Raw genomic sequence first — 25,075 nt, forward strand, 5'->3', positions numbered from 1 at the left:
CATTACAGTGCAAGTTCTTTTTTGCAAAGCAGACTCTGGATCATTCACTCATTTTCCTGACTGTTTTGAACTAGGCTTGTCTGGGTGAGACAAGACACCCAAAAGGAATGTGAATGCAAAGATATTTTTGAAATCTGTTGTCCTCTTTAAAGGCACCTACATTTCACAATATTTGCCAAAATTCAGGTTGTGACCAAGCCATATTTTTTCTACTCAAAGATGTGGAAAAACAGACTAATTTCATCACTCTGGGCACATTAGCTTAAAGCAATCAATAATAAAGGTTGCATATTGGAAAGTCAAGGATTACAAATAATGTGTTTCCATTATTTATATTGCTAGAGGGTGTGACTGCTCTGCAGCTTATGTCTTGTGAAGCAGTCTTGAGATCTGGGTTTGACTTAACTAAATTGTTAGATAAGAGAAACAGGAAAAAATACTGAAATGCTTTTGTCAGTGAGGTCTTCCTTTCTACAGACAAATCACTTGCTGTTGCGTAAGAAATCCCAGTGCATTGAATCTATAAGCCAGCACTAGACGGACCAGGTTTTACTCTAGATCAGCAGATCTGTCCAAGTGGCAATAGCCCTAGCAAAAAAGCAGTAAAACTCATAATTTGGCTTCTTCACTGAAAGATACGTGTAACACAGAGGACTTCAGAGTCATACAAAATACAAAAACACCCTGTGTTGTTCTGTGTGCAGCTTTGTTGAGGGTTTCTGTGACTGGCCCTCACTGGCTTCTGCAGCAGTCAAATCTGTTCTCACCTCTGAGCTTCCCTAAAATACTCTCTAGAGGAGTGACATAATTGCTTCTTCAGAAGCCAAGAAAGCTTTTCCATTAACTTCAGCATAAGCAAAACAAGGCCATTTCTGGATGTTTTGAAGCCCTGTCTTGAACTTTTCCACAGATCTGTTTTTGATAACACTGGGTCCACCCTTTGTCTAGATGGAAAGACCTTCTCTGCAACCTAGGAAGCTGTTGGTTGCAGGTTGTATTTCACTTTTCATATCAAAAGAGCCTGCTGGTATCCCTCTTAGCGTAATTCAGAGACTTATCACACATGACCCCTTTGCTCCCTCCTCGGTTTCAGCACGTAACTTTTCTGCATTACTGTGTTGGAAAACCTGTCCTTCCTCAGTGACAGAGGACTGCCAAAATCATCCAAATAGACTGTGAACTGAGCTTACTTGCATACAGTCTGATCAACTGCCTCCTGTTTCTGATAAGGACTGGATAAGGAGTCTCTGGAGAACAGGATTATTGTTCTTATCTTCCATGCTGTTTTTGCAGAGCTTTGCACATGTTAGCATCGCTCTGTCTTGTTTCTTCATGCTTGCTCTCCATTCTTAGGGCAGCTCTTCTCATTATCCCAATCTTGAGTGAGATAATGCTAGAAGAAAATGCTTGCTTCTCTCTGGTTTTTCCTTACCTATAAGCATTTTTCAGTACAGGCATGGATTTACCAGTATGTTAAGAAAAGTATCAGCTCTACCTGTTAGCTTTAGTCTCTCCTTTAACACTTCTCTAGTCCTTGGTTCTGTCTCAAGCAAGAATAATACTGTACATTACAGTTTCTTTTGTCAAAGTAGGACCTTTGCTGTATTAACTTTGCCTTTAGTTCAGCTGTTTCTGCCTTCTGTTTTCTGTGAATATCCCACATACACACAATCACAGGCGCTGCAAGCAGGGAAAAGAGAGGGGCAGCAGAGATACTGGGTGACTCTTCGACTGGTACCCCCCAAAATCTTGTCATTCCATCACTCATTCAGCCCTGTTAAAGCCTGATTTAAAACAGATTAAGTTCTGGACGGAGTTACTTTCATCTGTAAAACAGCCTTTTAAGGCAAGAAGAATTGCCCATTCTTTCAGACTGTAGGAAGAGAATAAATTTGCCTGCATGACACCATTTTAATAAGAATAATTTTCTTAACATTAAAATCAGTTGATTTGGTGCATCCTACATTCTGCAGAGAGTATCCTTGAGTTTTATTCTTTTATTTTCTTAGAGCAAAGATTATTTGGTGAATATATCTCCACATTATAGGAAAGGTCTGAACACTTTATTTTGCAGAAATATAGACATATCATGGTAAATCTCAAGTTCTGTAAGGGAAAATTATGTCTGTATTATGAACTGAAAGGAAAAGATGAACTGTAAATCATGGCAGGTCTAAAGAAGGAGTGAAAATGTGAGGTTTAAAAATAACCCTGCAAGACTGCTGCAAAGTTGCCATTTCTGTTTAAAAAAAAAAAAAAGTCTGGTTCCTATCTCTGTTACAGCCCTGAGACAAAGTTTTTTAAGTGATAATGCTAGATTACTCCAACACTCCCTGTAAAGAACTTTTCAGGTCAAACGGAGCAAGCCTAGCAGCAAAGTTGTGGAGCAGGATACACACAGGAGCTCTTGACGTTCCACTCCAGCGCTCAGTTCTGCACTTAGCATCAGGACAGAGACTGCTCGGAGGGTAACTAACTCACTTCTAAAAACGGGACTTTTTCCTTCAGCGGTCACCATCGGGCTGAAACGTTTTGAGCCGTATAGGCTGATGGGGCTAAAAGATGCAGACAGTGTTATTATTTTTTACTGTTGTTACTTGCTAGAGTAGACTTGGAGGGAAAAGAATGACAAAAGAGCAGTGGGTTATTGGTATCACTGCCTCTGGGTTATTGTGGGTTGTGAGAGGTGATAAAGAGCTGTTTGCTGTCACCAAGGAAATGTAGGATAACCTTAGGAGGAGTAATATCATTGCACCTGACCGGGTCAAGGTTATAATGGTGGTTGTTGGGCATGTGCTGATGCTATTAAACCTCTATTAGCATGGAAGGGCTTGATCCTATTCTGCTGAGAGACGGAGGAGGTCTCGCGTCGTAACTTCAGTGGGAACAGGATCGGGCCCAGACCGTCTTAACACAGGATACCGATGGCAAATGTCTCACATGGGGAGAAAAAATTGTCCCTGAATTTTTAACGGAATGACGCCAAATATTAAAGCGTTTTGGAAAGTTTTGGGTTTGATTCACAGAGACTTGGTAAAGACTTTCTGAAAAGTCCTAATGACTGAAAAAAAAGAAGAAAAAAAGAAAGGAAGCGTTTCAGTTTAAAGAAAATAGTTGTGATGTGAGAGGATGGCACTTGAAAACCGTAATTATGTGAATGTCAGTAGTAAAAAGCATCCTTCTTAGGCTGGCCATATGAAACCTGAGCACAAATAGAAACTTGTCATCCGAGCGAGAAAAGAACCCCTCTAAGTATATACTTTTCCCATTTCACCATTTTATATCCTACATTTAGAAGTACCGGACGACTGCAGGCAGGTGGTGTTTCGTCGGGGTGGTTTTTTGGAGGCTGTGTGTTACACCAGCGACGTGTTTAAGCTGCCCGGTGGTGCAAGTGCAAGCGTGCCACAACTGCCGGGCGGCCGGCGGGCGCAGCAGGGGCGGCGGGGGTGGGAGGTGGGCAGCTGGAGCCTCACCTCCGGGACAAACCGGTCCCAGGCTCCCGCAAACGCCAACAGCCACCGCCGCAATCGCTTTAATAACGACGAAGCCCGGGCCCGATCCTGGGGTTGGTTCCCCCCCCCCTCGCCCCGAGATTTGCCCGCTCGTAAGCAGAGGGGGTCCGGCCCCGCCGCACGCCGCTGCTCCCGCCGGCTCCAGAAAGCAGGGGATGCCGCAGACATCTTCTCCCCTCCGCATCGCAAGGAATTTCAGCTTGTTTTTTCTTTCCTGCTGTTTCCTCTTCAGTTCCGCCCGCGGAACCCGACGAGTGCTTTGCACTCCAAACCGCCGAGCGATGGGGCGGTGAGGATAACACTCAGGGTTTGAAAAAATTCGCTGATGCCTCGAGAATATCACTTAAAAACTGCTCCGAAATATTCTCTAGCTTTTTAATTGAAGTAAACAAAGTGCAACAAATCCTAACTCAAATATGATTGCACTGAGATTAGGCTCTAATTGCTTAAGGTTCAGGTGGAATCTGCAGGCTAAAGCCTGTAAGAACAATCTGAATTTCACAATCATTCTGTCAAAAGCAAAGAGATGAGAGCCCACACGCTTCCTAACAAGTCATTTTTAACAGTTACAAGCTTCTTACAAAGACCACACAGGGAGTCTAAGAGATGCAAATCTAATCCCTGGTCATTCTGCAGGCCTTCAACAAAGATGTACTAAAGCCTAATAGAAAAGAAATCAGTTCTCTGTCACCAGCTCCTAGTAAAATCTATTAGAGAAAGTACGGATCTTGTATTTACAGCAGTTGCTTTTAAAGGTTAAGGACAAGTACATATAAAAGGTATAAATTTTTTTTGTATGTGAAATATTTAATAAAATCCCTCATCTGCTCTTTTTTATTCCTAAAGATGCTTTGGTATTTAGTTTTTATTCATTGAGCAAAAGAATTATCCATCCCTTTGTTCTTTGAAATATTAGCAACAGAATTTTTTTTAAATGTTAGTCATTTGGACGGGTGCCGTTTCACTTTATTTTTTTTCAGGTTCCCTCATTTAAAAACGCGTGCAGGGACCTCAGAACAGCGGTCGGTATCTTGTCAAAATACCTTGAAATGTCTCTATCCCATCGGTGACTCGACCAGTGTCCAGGAGCGAATATTTAAATCAAACGAATATCTAAAAAAAGAGGAGTAAAAAGTCCGGCTGCGCATTGGCAAACGAGACACAGAAATAGCCAGCCTTTTCCAGGATACTCTCCTCTGCTAAGTTTTGTTTTTAATGAGATCATGTCTCTTTTTTCCCTCCCCCCCTAGCTCACTATATACAGAATTACCTCTATCTCCCGGCAAATCTCACCCTGATTTAGCGAGGCTCTCTATTGTACATCTGAATACTTCAAATTAACACGAAAGTCATGACTTTTCCACACGAACACACTCATACACAAACACACATCTACGCACACCTTAACGTATATGCATACATCATGCTTTTGCAGAAGATCTGTATCAACACGGGGGGATACACACGCACACACGCATTTGTAGCACCACTACTTTTTAGGTCACTTTTGTTCGCAGAATGTTCGCCTGTTCCTTTTGCCCGGGGAAGGCTCTGGGTACGCAGCCTATAGCCCCATCATGTAAGTCAATGAGGTCGCAGTCCTGCGGTCTCCCGCTTGCAAGGCGCCGATTGCGTTAAGTGGGACTCTTGCCTGCCTAACGGCTGTGGGATCAGACCTTCCATTTCTCCCTAGAAAATCACTGATAATAAAACAGACGGGTCACTTGTTGATGGACTGCGAGTTTTCTTAGCGTGCAATATTTATCGGGGGAGCCGAAGTGCGGCGGGAGGTGGTGGTGGTGGGGTGTCGTTCTTAAATGACAAGGGGAACTGGAGTCTGTTTGGGAGAACAGATGATGCTTCTGGGGAGTGACATGGCTGTTTCTGGTTCGGGGCTGTGTTACCCATGTGGGTAAAGATTTGACCCCCGACAACAGGTAATGTATCTCCATATCTTGGTGACCCACACAAAAAAAAAATAGGCTGTTCTTTAGGATTTCTGTAAAAAGGAAATCGGATCGGAATCGTTTCCCTGTTCTGCTGGGAGCCCTGGGATGTTTCTCCCAAACGATGAGAAATTCGGCACGATCCAGCGGGGTGAACAACCAGCGAACCGGCGTGGCTTAAGGAGAAAAACACGTGGGGCCAAAAACTACTCCTAGCTCCCCGTGTTTAGCGCATAGATTTCAGTGGGAGAACTCGTGTGAATAAAACCATCGGTGTCTGGGCTGGGAAATAACTTTTCCTAAGAGGAACAGGTCCCCTTTCTTCCTCCTTTTTCGCCTCCTGTGCCCACCTCCCCACCCCGTGATCTTCATGGGAGAATCGGCTCCAGCCACTGGGCTGGAGCCGGGGCTGGAGGAAAGCTGCTCGCCCTCGGAAACAGCGGCGACCGCGAAACCCTCCTTCGGCACAGCAAGTGCATCATCCCCCGCCAAGCGGTACGGGCTGCTCCGGGACACCGGCGGGTCGGGAGCCCTCACCCCGCGGGCACCCCTCGCCCGCCGGCTTGGAGGGCCCCTTCCCTCCTTCCGTCTAGAAAGTGTCCAGCCGCGCCCCCCCACCCCACATTTGCTTCATGAGTGTGAAGCCAGCCCGGAGGACCTCCCTGCCCCGGCGCCCGGCTGGACATTGGGAAGGGTCCCACGAGCGATCAGTGCCCACTTTTTTTCTTTTTTTTTTGGGGGGGGGGGGCGGGCGGGCAGAACAGGTTTGTCACTGTGGTGCCTCGGGCCGGGGAGGAAACGCTTCAAAGCACCGAGCGCAGCCTTTCGGGGCCTCCTGCACCCGGCCCCTTGCCGGGCCGTCTGGCCCGAGCCCTAATTAGGGCTCAGACCTAATTAGCTGGCGCGGAGGGGGGAGTGCGGGGTCCTTCCTTGGCGGCCTGGGGGGGGCAAGGTAGAAATCCCAATGGACAGAAGTTTCTCTGCTCTTTCTTTCTTGCCGAGGAAAGGGCGACTTGCACGGGGGGGAGGCGCTGCGACCCGCGGGGAGCGGCGAGGGGAGAAGGAACTGGGGGAGCAGCGGGGACCCTGAGCTCTGCCCGGAGCTGCCCCTCCCGCGGAGCCAGCAAGCGGGGGAGCGCCGGCCCCGCCGCACCCCGGGACGGGCCCCCGGGCTGCCCGCGGGGATAGCCCCCCAAACGGTGCCGGGGAGGACGGGTCTCTGCACAAACCCACCTGTCATCCTCGTCGGTCTGCGTGCCGTTTGCAAGTCAGTAATAACAGTTCGTACCTCTTATAGGGCTAATTCAGCTTTCTACGACATTGCCTTATTTATTCAAACATTTATTTATTTACTCCCTCCCCCCCCCCCTTCCCAAGAGCTGATTTCGCCCTTTGAAGTGGAAGAGAATAAAACAGTGTGGCGGAGGGTGGGAGCCGGGAAAAGCAGGGCTGCTGTGACTGGGACGGGCCACGGTATTTAGCTGCAAGAAGCAAGTGTCTGCTTTCAAAATCCAAGCAGAAAACAGGGCGGAGGGCTGGGACCGGGGCTGGGACTCTGCCTGCAGCCACAGCGCGCTGTCAGCGGCGCGCACAGTCACATAAACAAGTAAATGAGGGAAATCGGAAATGCCAATTAATGCGCTATGTGCGGTGTTGGGAGAGCCTTTATTTCGCTATTGGTTACCCGCAGGCGAGCCTCAACTTCCCTGCCCGCTCCTCTCCTGCAGGATGATTACGATGGAGGACGCGTAGGCCTCCTGGCTTTCTCTTGGCTTCGGGCACTTGAGGAATAGGAAAAATGCTCTAGAGCAAGCAGAGGCGGGGAAGTGCGGTGCCTGCTCGGAGCAGGGATTGCTGCGGGGGGCGAGGCGAGAGGGGAGTCTGCCCCCCCTGAGGCCAAATCACCCCCCAAGCTCTGCGGTCTGGCTTTTGTGCATCCTTGCCCCCACTCTCTCAGCAGGACAGGACGCGGCTCTCGGGGGACAGGACCACAGGGCGTCCCGGTTTGCTGCGGCGCCCGCGGGCGGGGAGCGCGGGCTGCCCCGGGCGCTGCGCTCCGGCGGATGGGGCTGCTCCGGGGCAGGGCTGGCTTTGGTGCCGGGCTCTGGGCTCGGCGGGCGGTAGTTCCTTCTTGTACCCCCGTGCAACTGTCCTTCCTCCGGGCCTTACTTTAAAAAACCAAGTTACCATTTTCTAGGGAATCATTTACCCGGTGTATTCTTGATTAAATGACTGTTAACCCTAAGAGACTGATAGGACAATCAACATGCTTTTCCAATCACCATTCTTTTCTTGGTCGGGTTTTTTTTTCCCCAACGGGGAGTCTCGCTGTAGGTCAAAACCTTGCTTTCTAAAGCAATTAAGTCATATTTTCAAAGATAATATTAGATTAAAAATACATCGTGATTAAAGCATCGTGTAAAAGGTCTGCAGCGGGAATAAAATATTTGGTGCTTCTCTGTAGATTCTCTCACCTACCACCTACTCTGAATGCGTCCTGTATCTTCCAGCATGTCCGGCCCTCATGATTGCAAATAGGCCTGTTTTCAAATGGAAATAGGACTTCCAAACTGATTATGTGTATTGAATCGGAATCACTCGCTAGATCCTCTTGTTTAAAATGTATTGAAAAAAGCATGATGGTTGCACAGCTCTGAAACTGGCTCCTTCTCATCTCAGGGAGGTCGATCTATTTTGCAACTTTTTGCCATTTGTGAATGTTTCAGCTAGATAATTACGCTGCCATTGTGGAAGGGCGATGCACTGACACACAAACACCCCCTCCCCCGCTACACACACACGCGCGCGCGCGCGCGCACACACACACTCCTCCGCCACCCCCCAGCGCATACACCTTCAGCCACCACCGCGGAGCCTGCTCCGTGCACAGCCCACGTCGTGCCCGGACTTCCACGACGAGAACACGCCCGCCCTCCCCACGGCAGAGCAGCTTCAGCGCCTCGCCCCTGCCACTGCCACACAAGCACGGCGTGTCCCAGCGCCCCGCCACCGCCACGCACAGCCTCCCCGTGACACCAGGCACAAAATACACGATCCACCAGCACCCTCCCGAGCCCCACGGGACAACACGGTTCCCACGTCTGGGTTCTGCTTCGTGAGCCACTATTTAAAGACAAGCAGTCTGTGTAGGCGTGTGTGTCCATGGAAAAGCCAGAGCCAGGGAGCAACAGCTATTGCTCACACACTGAAGAATGAGGACAACCTCCATGCAAAGGTTCCGTCTATTGATATGTAATGAGAGCTTTAAATCCTGTCATATCTTCCAACGAATAATCCATTCAAATTCAGAAGGGTAATTAAAAAGCGAGGAGAGAAAAGGGGGATCCGCACTGGGCAGAAAGCGGGCAGTCCCCCGCGCCTGGGGGAGAGACAAATCGGCGGCAGGAAGCGGGGTTCCCCCGCCGCGCCCCCCGGCGGGGGGCAGCCCCGGCCCCGCACGCCCGGCCCGGGCTGCCCCGCTCCCACCCCGCGCCGTTCCGCCGCTGCTCGGGGCGAGAACGCCCAAACTTTCTCGGGTGCTTCCTCGGGGGTTGCTTTCCCGCCGCCTAAACCAACCCAACGAAACTCGAGCTGGGAGGGGGTGGGGGTGCCCAGCCCTGCGTGCCTGGCGGAGCGCGGGGAGCCCCCGCGGCCGGGCTGGCCGGGCAGGCAGGGGCCGGGGCCGGGGCCGGGGCCGGGGCCGCCGCTCCGCCGGGCACAGCGAGGGGAGCGGCGGCTGGTACCCCCCAGCCGGCTGCACGGGAAACCTCTGACAGCGCAGAAGATGCCAGTGCTGGGACCTGTCCTCCGTCCTTCCCCGCACTTGCACAGTACCTTTGCGAAGACGCAAATTCATCCGGCCGCGTCCCGTCCTCGATCTTTTTTGGGTTACCGCGGAGGTGCCACGCACTTCCCTGCCATTACCCCGCTAGGCAAGTGTGGTGTGTGTTGCAGTGACGGGGCAGTACCGGGTCCCCGAGCCCCATGCCACTCGCCCTAGCTATGGCAAGGCGCCATAGGCGGTCAACACCTTGTCAGGGCGTTTGGGAGCAGCGTTTGGACGAAAGTCAAAGGGGTTCCTGGCCCGGCGTTTGCAGCCCTCCCGCCTGGGCATCGCCCCGTGTGCCAAGGACGAGAGAGGCGGTGGGTGCGCACAGCTGGATCTGCCCGGGAGCACCTGCAGCCTGGCAGCCTGGCAGCGCAGGCAGAGGCTGCCTTAGATGGCATTTAAAAAATAAAGAGCGAGACAGGCGCTGCCCTCGGTCGCCTGTAGTCCGCAGGCGGGGAACTTTGCTGGGCTGCTCCCGGCTCCCGCGGGCAGCGCAGCACCCGGGGCTCTGCGTGCAAGAGACCCCGCGGCCGGGGTTGCGGGCGGCCCCCGCGGCCGCAGAGCCCGCTGGCGAAGGGCACGGTCAGGCCCGTTCCCCTCGACGGAGAACCGCGATCTGAGCACCGGCGGCAACTTTGCCCGCGTCGGGTTTTTTTTTGGTAGGCGACGGGGGCGGAGAGGCAGCGCAGCGGGCGCCCGGCCGGGGTCTGCGGCGCTGCTCGCAGGGAGCCCGGCGAGGCTGCGCTGCGGGGCCGGCTCCCGCCGCCGCCGTCCCGGGTCCCGCCGCCGTCCAGGGTCCCGCTGCCGTCCCGGGTCCCGCCGGGGCAGCCTCGGGTGGGCAAAGGCGCAAAGTCGCCGGAGGATTTCCTCGGTGTAAAGGAGCGGAGCGGAGACACAGGCCGGCGGGCAATGCTTCTTTCAAAGTAAGAGTTTTCCCATTCCTGCCCGCCTCTGCTCCCCAGACCCCACAGTTAATGCGGGGCACATCAAATCCTACATACACCATCAGACGCACACATCTATAGGTATAATACGTATATAGACGCACGTATGTAGACTAAACGCTCAGCATCGGTCATCCACTTGTTTTTTTTCCTCTGCGGTGAGCTAATGCAGAGAGAGGTGCAGAGGACGGGGAGCTTCGTGCACTTCATTTCGCAGCAGCAACAGTGCGCTTCTGAAGTAATGCGCAGGTTAAGAGCAAAAGCCGAGACCAAGGTGGTGCTCAAGAAAAAGACAGTATTTTTAAGAGCTTCTCTGAGAAACAGCAGCACCGAAAACAAAAAGTTTAAGGAACAAAAGCACGGAGAGAAACTTCGAAAGAACCGTGTCCTAGAGTCACATTATTAGGTCAGTAACACACTGAAATGAACTCAGCCACTTCAGCAACACCTTTGATATGAAGCAAAAAGTCTGTTCCCTCCAAGATCCCAGGTGTGTGTAAGTTTGTCGCCTTCTAGCATGTTATTACTTGCCCAAATTTACTTGATCGAGAAGAAGGACTCCGGTGAAATCCACCAGAACAGATGGAAGTGAAGATCTCATACCTTGCTTAGTTTTCTAAGCATTGCAACTATCCTTTTATTAAAAAACCAAAACAGAACAAAACAAAAAAAAAAACACCAAAAACCACAACAAACACAAACCCAAGCAAACAACGCCCTCCAAAAAAACCCAATCGCATGTGTACGTGCGCTTTATTCTTTTCCTGTACACTTTAAGGAGCCCCTGTATTGATGAAGTGCTACTCAGAATGATATGGGGAGTTCTCATCGAATGAATGCAATAAGTCGTACACGTTCACTAAAATCAGCTATGTAAATTCACTTGCTAAAGAAGCACAACCTACAAACTAATTCAAAATTACTTGGAAAGTCCCGCTGTGTTTAACAAATAGAAATATATCTCACAAAACAGTAGCCATCTTAGTCAGATTTAGTTGTTAGCGTGAGATGTGGAGCTAGCCAGTAAAACCAGACCTAAGTATCGTTAGTCACTTGGTAAATATTTTTAGAATACACATTTTTAACTTTTTTCCATTTCTATACGCCAGCTCAGGACAGTGGATTCATACTGTCATTCGTAGGTAATGCATTCGGCCATTTGTAAATGTTTTTGCTTCTTAATGCCTGTGTCATTGTAAAAAAATACCGATTTCCCTCTCCCCCCTCCCCCTAACAAAAACCTTTACATCGAAGATTAAATGTCATAGTTAACATTTTCATCTCTAGGTTTCCCAAGAAATTTTCTGCTCAGTAAGTTGTTTTAAGCATCAAAACGAATTTCAGTTTCTTTTTGCATCAATACATCTTATTCACCGTCTTATTTATATAGCTGACCAGAAGCCTTCGAGAGAAAGACATAGGATATAGAAAACTTTGACCTTACCTGCTCCCTAATGTGCTTGCAGCCAGGGGGGGGAAAAAAAAAAAAAAAAAAAGAAAAGGGAAAAAAAAAGTCATTTCGTATTATTCACCACTTTGCCAGAGACGATAATCTCTCTACCTCATAGGAACAGCCGTACTGGGTCAGATGTCTGTACACATTTGATACACATAAACAGTATTACCATTTACTTAGGGCTTGGAGGGGTTTTTTCCCCCCCTGAAGGGGATCATGAGAGGAACAGCGGGTCAGACAGAAAAAAAAAATATTTCTCAGCTTTGCTCTCGACATGGCCATGAAAGGATTGAAATTCTTCAGAAGTCACTCAGTCTTTACTTCTAGGTCCCCTTTGTAAAAGCAGCCGTCACGACAAGTTGGACCGGGGCTGCCTTCCCAGCGAGGCCCCTCTACCTGCGCTCCGCCACAAAACTCCTAAAATACTTCCCCCCCCCCCCCCCCGCCACCCGTGGCAACTTCTCTCGGTGTCATCTCAGAGCTGTCTCAGATTACATTGTTTGGGATCTACACTTTGAACACTGTCTTAGGGCCCTGCACTGCCTTTTGAACCGAGATGCAGGCAATATACTTTTAGACCAGCTCCCCATCGCTTTTTTTTCCCCCCCGTAGGTATGGTAACAACTCCGCGCTGCTCCATTAGCCCGCTGCCGGGGGAGCAGCAGCGCCCGGTGCAGGCCCCGGCGCCGCAGGCTCCTCCGAGCCTTTCCTGCCGAGCATCCCTCTTGCTAACAGGCTGCTGTGAAACAAACAAAAAAGAAACAACCCACCCCACAACCCGTTTTGATATGGAACGGCAAATACGAAGAAGCCTTTTGCTATTGTTGCTGTTGTTGTGGCGGTGGTAGTGGTAGTAATGTTTTTTTGTTGGGTTTTGGGTTTGGGTTTTTTTTTTTTTTTTCCACAGCCTGCTGTGCCACTACATGCACACTTCATGGCACTCAAGCATGAACTCCTATTTACAGCAGGAAAAAATGCCCTCTGCGATTCTCCTACATTTACAGACAGTGCCAGGGAGTGGGGGAGTGGAAGGGAATAGCCTTTCTTCACTAGATCCCTTTATCTCTCAAAATATGGGGTGCCCACGGTCTCACGTCGATAAAGGAGCAGTTATAGTGGGAAACGTGCATTTCTTCCATCATTTCAGATTTGAATCATGTTGCCCCCCCCCGCCATCCCATTATCCAAGTTCTGCATTGATTACCGGGAGACTGAAAATCAGCGTATTGGAAGAAGCAGGAGTTTAGATGGAGAGACATTATTTTAATTTAGAAAAGCTATACAGTGACTAAGTCTTCGTGAGTGTTCTCGAGGGAGACTGGAGATTAAAATGTATTTAGCCCCCCCCCGAAATATCTTCATCCCAATCAAGGCATAACTGGTTTATACAAAGAATTTTATGATAAAAGGCAATAACACAATGTCATTAAAAAACTCTATAAAATTGTTAAAGAGCAGTTTGTTTGGATTTCTCCTGATTGATATGTAAATACAATTTGAACTGTGTTTGCTCGGTCTCTAGTGCTTAATAAAGAGATGAATTCACCTTTCTGTGGAACAAGTAAACAGACTTTAAACTAAGCCGACATCAGACAAAGTGGAAACGAGTTTATTTAATCGAAACTAAATCTAGTTTAAGAAAGATAAGTCAGTGTACATAATAATCCATTACAGTAATTACACCCACCACCAAATATGTGTTTATGAGGTTGTCGAGACACAATAAAATTCATTTATTTCCCCCGAAGTCTGTAATGAAAAGTCACTGGCTGGATCTCTATCGAACATGCTAACTCCAATATTTGGGGAGGGAATAATATTTCTCGGCTGTATTAATGCCTTTCAGTGCTCTGCACTTTTGAACGTTCCTGTGTTTGAAGGGATGCAAACATTAATTACATCTCAAGGGGAAATGTCGACTTAACCACAGTACTTTCCCCTCGGTCTTGTATATTAACTCCGGGAGAAACTAACCCTAAGTTTAAAAATCCGTAGAGTTAACCCTGCTCTCGCTCCCTCCGCGGGAGCTGGCAGCACTGTACCACGGACCAGGAATTCCCAATACTTTCTTCTTTTAGCAGAAATAACAGCACTAAGCTCCAGACCCCCGCCCCCCTCTCCCCCCGCCATGCTTAACATGATGTTATAGATCTGAAACGAATATTCTGAGTAGAGAAAGAAAAAAAAATTAAGGAATATTCTTTGGGTTAGTTGAGAAGGTCGCCGTATAAAGCAGGACATAATATAAAGAATGAAAGGTCTCGAAATTCCTGTTGACACACGTGATGTTCTCTAGTTAGAAATAAAGGAAGGGGGGAGGCAGAAAGAATCCGATAATCTTTTTTTTTTTCTTCTGTCTATTTCCCTTTTTCTCCATCCAGACTAGCACTTGGTGCCCGAGTAACACCGGCTATCTTGTATAAATAAAAGACTGGAGCTTTCGAAAGCTGCTACTTAAACTGGAGGTTGGGTTGTTTCCATCCCGGGCAAGCTGCTTTCTTTCTCTTCAAAAATATGAGCATTTCATAATACCTCTGTAATTCAGAGGTCTTTCAATGACTGCGATTCTCTTCCGTGGTTTAACTGAGGAGATCTGGAGAAAAAAACGAAACCAAGCAGCAGATGCGAAGGAAAACACGCTACGAGGTCTTTTCGGATGGGGGACTCCTTATTTTGTTACACTCACAAAAGGGATATTTGGGACCCGAAAGATAGCGAATTACATGTATTTCGGGCTTGTCTGCTTAACTTGATATGCTTTATATATTTACAGCAAAGTTACTATCTAACTGCCTTGCATTACCCATAATATTTACCTTCCTACCAATCGCCCCTCAGTGTTTCAGCCAGGCGCGCACCCCGCGCATCCCGCGCACCCACGCACACCCACGCACACACACACACACGTGCGTGCACACGCACTTTCTCCTCATCTTCTTCTTTACAAGCTTCCCAAATCGCTACACAAAAAAAACCCCCACCAACCCAAAAAACAACCAAAACCAATCTGCGTTAAACTGAGACGCAGCCTGCAGCTAACCTCTCGCCTGGGCCATGAGGTGGACGTGTGCAGCAGAAACTGCGTGGTCGTGTGTATGTATGCTTGCGGGGGTGGGTACATGTAGAAAATTAAATACAGCCTGATAAAGAAAGTTAATTCAAACTACATGTCGTACACAATAAACTATCTTTTTATTTTGATTATAAATAAGGTGACTGTACTTCCCTTAAAATACAAGTACATAGGAAAACCTGGTAGAAATTATTATCTTTTTTTTTTTACAAGGTATTAAAACTGGACACTCTTTAAATTGGCCGCATGTTCTATACTGTCAGCAGGTTCTTCGTTAATTTGTTTCTAGTGGCGTTAGACCTTTACCTTCTTTCTCCTCCGTGCCTTTGGCATTTGAATTTCTACTCCCGGAATACTTTGCTTTCTCTAGGGAGAAGTCTCTGAGGTGCCCCCCGCCTCCCCAATAATCGGGCTAATGAATTTGGACTCTGTCCCTTCACTCTCGAGTTTGTGAATCCCACGCGCTTGCTTGTCACTTTTGCACGCGGAGGACTGATCCTGTATCTCGTTAACTCCCTGGCGCAGCTCCCCTCTGGGAACAAGTTCTGGGCCCTGGGAGGGGCAGGGGCCTTTCAGGGTTTGGCAGCATCCCGGGCTGTTTTTCCATCAAGCCAAAAAAAAAAAAAAAAAAAAGAAAAGAGATGCGGGGAAGGGAGGGTCGGGAGGGGGAACCAAAGGGAAATAAAAAAAGAATATTCATAATGTGTATAATTTATTAGAAGCTTCTTAGGAACTATATTTAAGCCAAATATCTACATAAGTTACAACAGGAAAAGGCGGCGTGCGCAAATAACAAACTGCCAGAGGATTTACGACGGGGCGATCAGTGTCCATAAAAAAGGTGGGGATTGGTTTGGTTGATTGTATTTTTTTTTTCTTTTTACAACAAAATATACAGGCTACTAAAAACTATGGGTTTAGTCCAACTTTTGACAGCATTATACAGCTACAGGTTCACATCAAACGTAAGGAGGAAAATAAAAGCCAAGCCTTTGATGACTCCACGTCTCCATCCGCTGGCCCTGGCGGCGGGGCTGGGAGAGGAGACCGGGGGAGGGGGGAAGCTGCTTCTTGTGTCTGGGTGACGCGAACGCGGGTTTTTTTGGGAAAACCACCCCATCCCCCAAAATCTCTATATTTACATGCAAGTCCTAGACGCTGGCAAAGTGTACATCTGAAATCCAAGCCTTCGGACCATGCCTAACGATGGTCCCCTTTCTGCAGACTGCTCCGTCGTTATTAGTCAGAATTTTTTTTTAACACCCCATACAACAACCTTGGGAAAAAAAAGAAAAAAGAAAGACCCAAAACCATCAAGAGTAACAACAAAACCGAACAAAAAAAAAGTCTCTCTCTCTCTCTCTCTCTCAGAGGTCCTCAGAGAACCACTCAGTAAAACGGGAGGGGCGGGGGGGGGGGGAAGGCGTTTAAAAAGAAAGAAAGAAAAAAAAAGGAAAGGAAAACACCCAGTAGTTTGGACAGGACAGAGATTTGTGTGACTGGGAAAATCTGCGCTTTTTTTTTTTGCTTTTTTTTTTTTCTTTTGCTTTGTTTAATCCTTTCACCAGGTCCTACCGTATAGCAAGGTGGAGCAAGACATGGCAGTGCCATAGTCAGAAGTAGAAGAGTTTAGGTGAGACAAACTGGAGACTTGGCTCTGCAGAGAGGAAGGGCTGGCCGAGTGCTGTCCCATGTCTGGAGACTGCCCCGCACTGTTTGTCTGGTGGCTCTGATGCTGTCCGAGGCTGTTGCCATTGGTAGCCACTGTGATCGTTGTAGCTGCCTGCTGCTGATGGCTCTGGATAGCTGCTGTGGGTGTGTTGGAGCCTGCTTGGCAGGGCTTGCCATCCTTTACAAGCACTGGCACCGCCACCCTTCTGGGAGACTGCTGCTGCTGGCAAGAGCCGTTCTCCTGTTGCATCTGCTGCTGCGCAGCCTTGTCTTTGGCCTGGCGTTTCATCTTGTAGCGGTGGTTCTGGAACCAGATTTTGACCTGAGTCGGGGTGAGGTGTATCATGCTGGCTAAATGTTCCCTCTCCGGGGCGGAGAGGTATTTCTGCTGCTTGAAACGTCTCTCCAGCTCGTAAACCTGGGCCTGGGAAAAAAGGACCCTCCGTTTCCTCCGCGGCGTGCTCTGGAGCGGGGCCATGCTCTTGCTCACGTCTCCCAGGGAGCCGAGGCTGCCCATGCCGCCCATGTTCATGCCCGAGGACGGCGCCATGAAGCGGGAGACTGCAAGGGAGAAGGCGGCACGTTTTAGGCGGCTTGGCTCGGCTCAGCCCGAGCGGGGCTCCGCGCTCCCGCCACCCCCGCCGCCGCTCGCCCCCGGCGGGGCCCCGCAGCCCCCCGGCAGCCCAGCTCCGGCCGAGGCCTCGGGGCGCCCCCGCTCCCAAACAACGACCCGCGTCCCCGGGGCGAGCGGCGGGCAACGGGACCCCCTTCTCGCCCAGCCCAGCCCCGGCGAATAAAGGCGACCGCTCGTCCCTCGCCCTGCCCGGGGGGTGACACCCGAGCAAGTACCTGATGTGACAGCGCGACGGGGGCGGCCGGAGACAGGGGTTCCGCCGGCGCCGGCCAGGGCGGACTCGCCCGCTCCCCCCCCCCCCGCGTCTCCCGGGACGCGGCTCCCGCGGCTCCGGCTTCACCCTCGCCCTCCCGGTGCCGGGCGGCGCGCAGGCGGACGGGTACCGCCGGCTCCCTCCCGGGCCCCCGGGGCGTGCAGCTCCCGCCCCGCTGGACGGCGAGCCCCGGGCTCCCGCTCCCCGCCACCACGGGGCTTCCCACCCCTTCCCCCCGCAAAAGCAGCCCCGGGAGGCTGACATGAAACCAGCCGGGGGAGGAGGGACCGGGCACGATCCTCGGGCAGGAGCAGGAACTGGGGGGGGCGGAGGGGGGGGGCGGCTGGGATTTGGACCGACTTTTGCCCTGGCGCGGAGCCCCCGGCGCCCGTTGCCCGCGGTGCGGCGGGGCAGGTGCGCGGCCACCCCCCGCCGGCCACCCAGCCCCGGGCTGACTTACTTGAGGAGAAGCGGGGGTCCGGGTTGGTGCCGTACCATCCTGTCGCCGAAGCGCTGTTCCGCATGGTGTCCTGGTAAGGCGGGAGCTCGCTCATGTTGCCCAGGTTCCCATTGCAGTAGCCCCCCATCGTAGCATGGGAGAGCTGGGGGACCCCTGCCGCTGTCATATGGTAGGCGGCAGTCACTGTTCCGTTGTGGCCCATGGGGTGCTGCTGCATGGCCGGCTGAGAAACCTGAGACTGTCTGTAGGCTGACAAGGGAGCCCCCAAGTTACTGCCCTCCATGCCCACTTTCTTGTAGCTTTCCTCCAAAGGACTCAAGATGTCAGACACTGAGAAAGGAGTCGTATGCTTTGGGCTCATCGACATGATTCGGCGGCTGGGGAAAAAAAAAAAAAAAAAAAAAAGGAAGGGGAGGCAAATCTTTTTTTTTTTTTTTTTTTTTGCCAAATATTCTGGTGTTGCCTTAACGCCGATCTTGTTGGATGTACACGTAACCGAGTGGACGAAGTCCGCCTTAATTGGATTGAGTGGAGGCTCAGGGCTGCCTTTCGTTTGTTTTAGCCAGACGCCAGGTTTTAGGCTGCCACCAGAGGCGGGGCATAGGCACTAAAGCAACAAGACAATAGAAGCCTACATCTTGCCCAAGATAATTAGCTTACATGCTGATGACAAGGTAAACACCTTTAAGTTTTACTTGTCAGGATTTTTTTTTATGTCTTAAAAAAAGAGAGAGAGAGCGGGAGAGAGCGGGAAAGAGAGAGAGAGACCCCGTGAGCACAACTCAATTTATTTTTCTCGGGGGTGGCAATATCGTGGACGGGAAATGGAAGGCAAAGCGAAAAGACCCCCATTTGACTGGGTGAAAGGATTTAAAATCAGCTCCCGGGTGGCAGGGCTGTCAGCGCAGCCTTTGTGAGAGCTGGGGAGACGGGGCTGAATGCCGGTGAGCTAAAGGACCGAGTCCCCCTCTCTCCCCACTAAGTTTGGTCTGGAAGGAGCCCCGCCGCCGGGGAGGGCAGCTCTCCGGAGGGCAGACGTTTCGCTTTGGGCCACCGCTCCCAGTGCTCCGCACTCCCCGCACCGGCTTGTCAGGTACCCCGGCCGGCTGGTGGCTGAACAGCGCTTGGGATTTAGCATCTCGGTGAACCTTCTCTATGTCTGCTAAGACCCCCAGTGCGAGACCCCCAGTGCGAAGATCGTTTCTCTCCCTAAACCCATAAGTTCCGTTCACCTAGGGATTTTTTTTTTCCTTTTTAACCTCAGGGAGAGGTGGAAGATGCAAGTTTGCAAAAACAAGCAGTAATTTAATTGCCTGGGACGAGGGACTGCTGAAAAACAGGTTAGCGCAAAATGTCGCTCGTTATTCTCAAAGGCAAAGACTGTCACAGGCTCTCGTGGTCCCTCTGAACCTGAAGCTGCTTTCTAAGGTTATTTATACAGCACGGGAGCTGGATGGAGAAGACCTCTCAGGTCATCTGCTACACCACCTTGCCAATGAATTCCCTGCAGTTTCGAATAAACTGCAATTTCTGGCACTTTTGGATCTGTTCTCGGATCCGGTGTGAAAACAAAAGCGAGCCCATTCACAGCCACACACATGTACATGCAGCCAGCAGCTAATGTCACTCGGGTCTTTGAAGAAATCTCCCAAGTTGTCCAGTGTCTCCAAAGCTTATATTTCGGGGTGTTCCCGGGCGGAGGTGAGAAACCTCCCCTGAGTGTTTCACACCCCGGCCTACGGCCCTGGCAAACCCAATTTAATACAGTGATTACCTGAATATTAAGAAAATTACAGCGAAGGTACAGTTAACCCAGTGACTTTGAAGTGTCAAGTAACTATTTAGTAATTGCACTTGTAAATATGTTTGTGCTCGGCTGGTTCGTGCTTAAAAATGCAAAAGTGCACTTGCTACCCGGGAATAACTAAATATCTTTGTCTAAAGTGGCAGCATAAATAGCCGGTCGCTTTGTGACTGTGCTTGATATTAGTACATAAGGATCATTTTGCTTCAATTGGGAGGCTCTCATTCACTAGGCAAGAAACCGTTTAGGAGAAAGTAGGTTCCCGTATGAGAGTTAACATCCTTCAAGTGTAAGCCTCAGCCTTGATTACACTTTAGAGCTCTGCAAGAGGTGAGCTTTTCCACACAAATATAATCGGGGGAACTTTCCTTCAATCAGGCCTCCAGCTCTCCTACATCATCTCAGCTGCCTCTTTCGGCACCAGCTCCCTCAAGGCTGAATACCCCGAAGTGGGCTGCTTGTGAGTCTGCTGGGTCACCAAAGACAGGGAAGGGCGACTTCGGGCTAGAAAGGCGGCTGCTTTTACCTCTTTTCTTTCCAGATCTTTAGATCTTGTCTTTCCAGATCCCTGGAACATTTCTCTCCCCCCCTCCCCCCCGCCCCCTTTTTTTCCCCTTTCTGCGCGTGTTTTTCAGTACGGTCTTTGGTTTTGTTCCTACAGAGACAGACACTCGACCTTGCCTTGGTGGTTTGGTTCCCCCCCCCCCCCCCGCCCCGGATTTCTCAGGCACATCAGCGCCTTGCCTGTTTTATTAGTCTTAAAAAGGAGGGGGTGGATGGAGGAAAAAAAAAATTAAATACCACAGGATCCACCAAAATGACGCTGCGGTCGGCTCAAATCAGAGACGAACGACACCGAGTGACCGCGCAATTTGTGGGGCCGGAGCAGCGACTCCGTTTATCTCCAGGGAGTGCGAGGTGGGGCAGCTGGGGAGGCCCCAGCGCTGGCTCCGGCGGCGGGCGCGGCGGGGAGCGGGCAGCGGGGGCGGACGAGGCGCCCCGCCGCCCGCCCTGCGCCTTCCCGGGGGCGCCGCCGGAACGACCCCTTCCACCGCCGGCTGCGGCTGGGCGAGCTTATTTCTCCTCCCGCTCGAAAGAGCGCAGTTTAAATCGCCTCCGAAACATTGCTCAATTAGATTAACCCGAGCGAGTCCAGCCTTGACTCTTGTAAAGGGAAGTTAATGCGAGAGCTCTTCATTCCCCCCTCGCTGGGGAGCGGGCTGAAACCCTCTTCGTAGGTCTGACCGCTTATTTAGAAATACACCGACGCGCGTACAGGCACAGCTACGCCCCGCAAGGTCCCGACAGCACTTTTTAGCCCCGCTAGATCGACCTAGTGAAAAGGAAGCAGGTCAGCCTCTGCTCCTCCTTTCCCGCCCCAAAAGAACTATAACGGGGCGAGTCAAAGCCCGGACAAGTGGCGAGAAAGCTTCTTCGCTGCTGCCCTGTCCCGTCCACTCACCCCTTTCTTTCAAACCCTCCACCCAAGCTTCGTCTGCCAGAGCTGGCTCCCCGCAGCCCCCGGGGAGGGTGGCCGCCCCGACAGGGTCCTGCCTAGGCTGCCTCTAGTGATGTGTTCGTTTACCTGGTGATGCTGCTTAGTAAAACGCTCGAGTTAAAAAGAAATGCTAAGGAGGAGAGCATGGAAGATGAGATGCGTTTTGCCTGGTGGAAGCATTTTCATGAGAAAGGCACGGTCTTCACCCCGTGTTTGCAGAATGCGGCTACATGGACGTCCCTTCAATAGCTTCTGACCCCACACAATCCGTTTGATAACACTCGAGAGGTGGAAGAATGGGAGACTTTGTCAATCAAATGGTGCCAATCCCAATGGAAACGGTGCCACCAAGACCGCAGCGCGTTTCCTCATCAACTGGATTGCGGGGGCTGGGAACTCAAGGATCAGCTTTTGAAAGTGCGCACAGGGCTCTCCAAAGACAACAATGTCTTTTTATGCGAGCTGCTGTGCCTCCCCAAGGGGAACCAAATGTGCTCGGCCAGCCCGAGCCGCCGAAGGGCTACGGCTCTGCCTTGCCACCCATTTCGCCGGGCCGGAGCCGCGGAGGGGCGGGGGGGAGCAATTCTGCCTGGTCCGACGCCTAACTCGGCTCCTTGCCCCAAATTGCTTTTCCCCTCCTTTAGGCACTGTCAGGTCCCGCGGTGGCTCCGCGCCGCTCCTCCGCAAGCGGAGCCCACGCAGGAGCGCGGCCCCGATTCGGCGCAGTGCTTAAGCATGTGCTCAGGTGTGAGCGGCCGGCTGGGCTGGCTGGAACCTCGGGGCACCTGGGCTCGGAGGGGAGAGGGGAAGGGTCCCACGCAACCCGCAGGCAAATTCTTTCTCAACAAGAGAGACACTTTCTAGGCGTAACTTTTTGATACAAAGGCATGAGATGCTCCGTGCTCTCCGTGGGCCGGTTCACGGGTGCGTGCCTGGCTGCGCCAAGCCATCGGCACACGAAGCACCCCCTGCCCAGCCCTGCCGCCCCCGCTCCCAGCGCCGTGAGGGCGGCCCTGCCCGCAGCCCTGCCCGCAGCCGCGGAGCCTGCCCCTGCCGCGGGAGCGGGGCTCGGCGGGCTCTGCGGCGGGGCCGGCCGCTCCTAGAGAAGCCTGAGTTAAAGGGGGCAAGAGCAGAGCTGGGACAGAACTCTTTCTTCTCTCCTGGTCATCACCGCAAGCCTAAAACATCCACAGAGAGATTTAAATTACCCTCCCAAAGCCCCGCGCCTGGAAAAGGGCACAGATACCCCGCGCCACCGAGGCAGCTTGCTGCAACTCCCTCCTCTCGACTCAGCGAGCTCACAGAAACTTCACCACTGGTTTCTTGTGCATGTCGGTGTAATACACCCCCTGTCCCCCTAGCCCCCCCCCCCAAAATGGAAGATGCGCCCAGCACACCGTGCCCAGAGCCCACGCCGGGAGGGAGGGAGCGGAGCGGAGGTTCCCGCAGTGACCGAGTAGGGCGGACCCGTGTCGCTGTCACCGCCGGCCGCGGGCAGGGCGCTGGGAGCCGCTCCCTGCCCGGAAAGCACATGCTTGGGCGTGTAAGGCAGGAGTCCTACCCAGACACGCTCCCTGCGAGCGCTCCCTAGGCACAGAGCGCTCAGGGGGGAAAAGCTCTTGCTGTGGCTCATAGGGACCATTCCCCGCCGTGGGAAAGCCCCCCTGTCCTGGTTATCTCGTTCGGGTGGGAGAAACCCCGCAGTGCACCGGCCGAAATCTCTTCCCCCGGCGTGGGAATGTAAGAAAACAAGCGAAACCACCAAAGGCTAAAGCGAAAATCCTCACCCCTCCGCAGCGCACGCACAGTTGCTCCTCCAGCTGCTCAGGGCGTGGAGCATCTCGCATCTGGGGTTTCTCGGGGCCCCTTCGCCACCAGCCCCCGGCGGCCCCACTCGCAAGGCTCTGTGCGAGGGCAGCGCTGCCTCCTCGCAGCTCTTTTCCCTCCTTCCCCAATTCCTGGCGGACGGCTGAACCCTCCTGCCCTAATCCTCCGACACCCCCCCACCCCCCCCCGTCTTTTCCTTTGCCGGGCCGTTCCCGGCCAAGAGGGCCAGGGTGGGGCCAGGTACGGGGTGCCAGGGCAGCGCTCCGGGAGCCGCCGTGCCAGGGCGGGGGCGGCGGGGCTCCGGGGCACGCCTCGGCCCGGCGGCCACAGCGCGCCCCTCCGCGGCTGCCCCGCGTGGGGACCCGGGGGAAAGTGCTGTTTGTAGGGGTGGATGCCCCGGTAGCCTGGGGTGGATAGCAGCAGCACTCGCGCCGATGTATGAACTGTTGTCTGACCCCCTCATCCTGGCCACCGTTATTATTAGCAATTAATATAAAGTCCTCCACAGCTGGCTTCCTTAATGTCAGTAGACTGTCACCGCCGCAACACTGTCAGTACACACGTACAAGACTTATCGTTGCCCCGAAGCATCTTCGATACACCCAAGCCCGAGGTGATTTCTGCGGAGGATTTCTGGAAGGCGGTTGTTGAGACAATTTGCAAAAAGTTGTTCTGTAGAGATAGTTAAAAATATAGGCATGGATTACATAAATACATACGTAAATACTTTTTATTGGTACATACCTACAAACAGAATCCTGTCGGGATCAATCTATTTGTCTGTCTTTAGATACAGCTATCAGTATATTACATTAGATAGCTTAGGAGTTATGTGCTTTTGTATGTATACCCAGACATGCCTACACACACATACACACACATGTGTGGGGTGCATACCTCTGGCAGCGGGTATGCATGAGTACATATTTACGCATACATTCATAGTCCTCAACCCTGTCGTCTCTAAGTGTTTCAAAAAGGAACTCAGCTTTTAAGTGGGTCACCTCGCCGCCCTCCCCTCCCCTTCCCTCGCCCTCCCCGTGGGCTCTGCCGGGGCCCAGGGCGGCTCCTGCCCTGGCAGCGGTGCCGCCAGGCCCGCGGCCGCGCCGGCGCCGAGGAAAGGGGCTCTCGGCTCCCGGGTGGGGCTGGACACGGAGCCGACGGACACCGGACACGCGTGTGCCTGTGGGCGCAGAGCGGAGGGGCGGGCTGGGAGCCGGCACCAGCGGTTTGATTTACCGCAGCCCTTCTCGGCGGCGCGGCTGGCGGCGGGCGGGGAGGGGGCGCGTTGACCGCTGCCCCCAGGTTTGGTCTCGAAGCCCCCCCCTTGCCCCCGAGCTGCGCCGTCGAGGGGTTGGGGGAGCTGCAGCCTGCCCTGGGCCCGCTGCGGGGCGGGGGCTCCGCGCCCTCCCGCGCCCTCGGGGCTGCGCGAACGGCGCACGGCCGCGGGCCGGGGCCGGGCCCGGGCCCGGGAGCCCCGCGGAGCTGGCGGCCGGGCCCGGGGGTGCTCCCCCGCGCCCGCCGGGAGTACGTGCGCTGGCGGGAAGGCGACCTTTCCCCCTCGACCTTTCCCTGGGGGTAACCAAAGCTCCCTTTTATTTTCAATGTCACTTCGGAGTTTGCCTTTTGTTCCCCGCTACCTCTCGCTTCCAGGGATACGGGCGGCTCCCCGCTGGCTCGGGGAGGGGCGAGCGGTTGCAAAGATACCTCATTTAAAAACGACAATGGAGCCCTTTCGACCAGCCCGGGTGGTGCCCGAGCTTTATTTTCGGGCTGGGGGGAAGGGAATTGTTTGCTTTGCTTTTGTTTTCACAGCAAAACTCGAGGGCAAGTTACAGGAGGGCTGCGAGGAGCCCCAGCCCGTCCTCATTGCCCCAAGGTAGCGGGTAGGGCCACCCAGCCGAAGGCCGGCGCATCCGCCGGCATGCCCACGGCAGCCTGGGAACCCGCGAAAACTGCGCGGCTCCAGAAGGATCTGTCCGCAGCCGCCCTGCTGTCACTGACTGCGGAGTGACGGAGTGCTCCGGTCATTGCCCCCAAATCCTTCTCTGCCTCCCCTCTGCTCCCCAGTCTGTGGCTTGGTCTGAGTTGCCCCAGGGGCTTTAATTCGGAAGGAAGCTGCCAGCTGCCCCGTTGTGCCCTTGGCTTTTTTTGCCTTGGCAAGG

The 25,075-nt window shown here is 52.4% G+C and overlaps 1 protein-coding gene across 1 annotated transcript; it reads right to left on the reverse strand.

Annotated features, from left to right (window-relative positions):
- Nucleotides 1-16,324: 16,324 nt before the first annotated feature.
- On the reverse strand, nucleotides 16,325-22,923 carry NKX2-1 (NK2 homeobox 1). Its single transcript, XM_050898244.1, has 3 exons — nucleotides 22,871-22,923; nucleotides 17,782-18,158; nucleotides 16,325-16,995 (listed from the first exon to the last, which is right to left on the reverse strand). The coding sequence occupies exons 1-3, from the start codon at nucleotides 22,921-22,923 to the stop codon at nucleotides 16,325-16,327; spliced, it is 1,101 nt and encodes a 366-aa protein (XP_050754201.1).
- Nucleotides 22,924-25,075: the final 2,152 nt, after the last annotated feature.

Source organism: Gymnogyps californianus, chromosome 5 (genome assembly GCF_018139145.2).
Source record: "Gymnogyps californianus isolate 813 chromosome 5, ASM1813914v2, whole genome shotgun sequence".
NCBI lineage: Eukaryota > Metazoa > Chordata > Aves > Accipitriformes > Cathartidae > Gymnogyps > Gymnogyps californianus.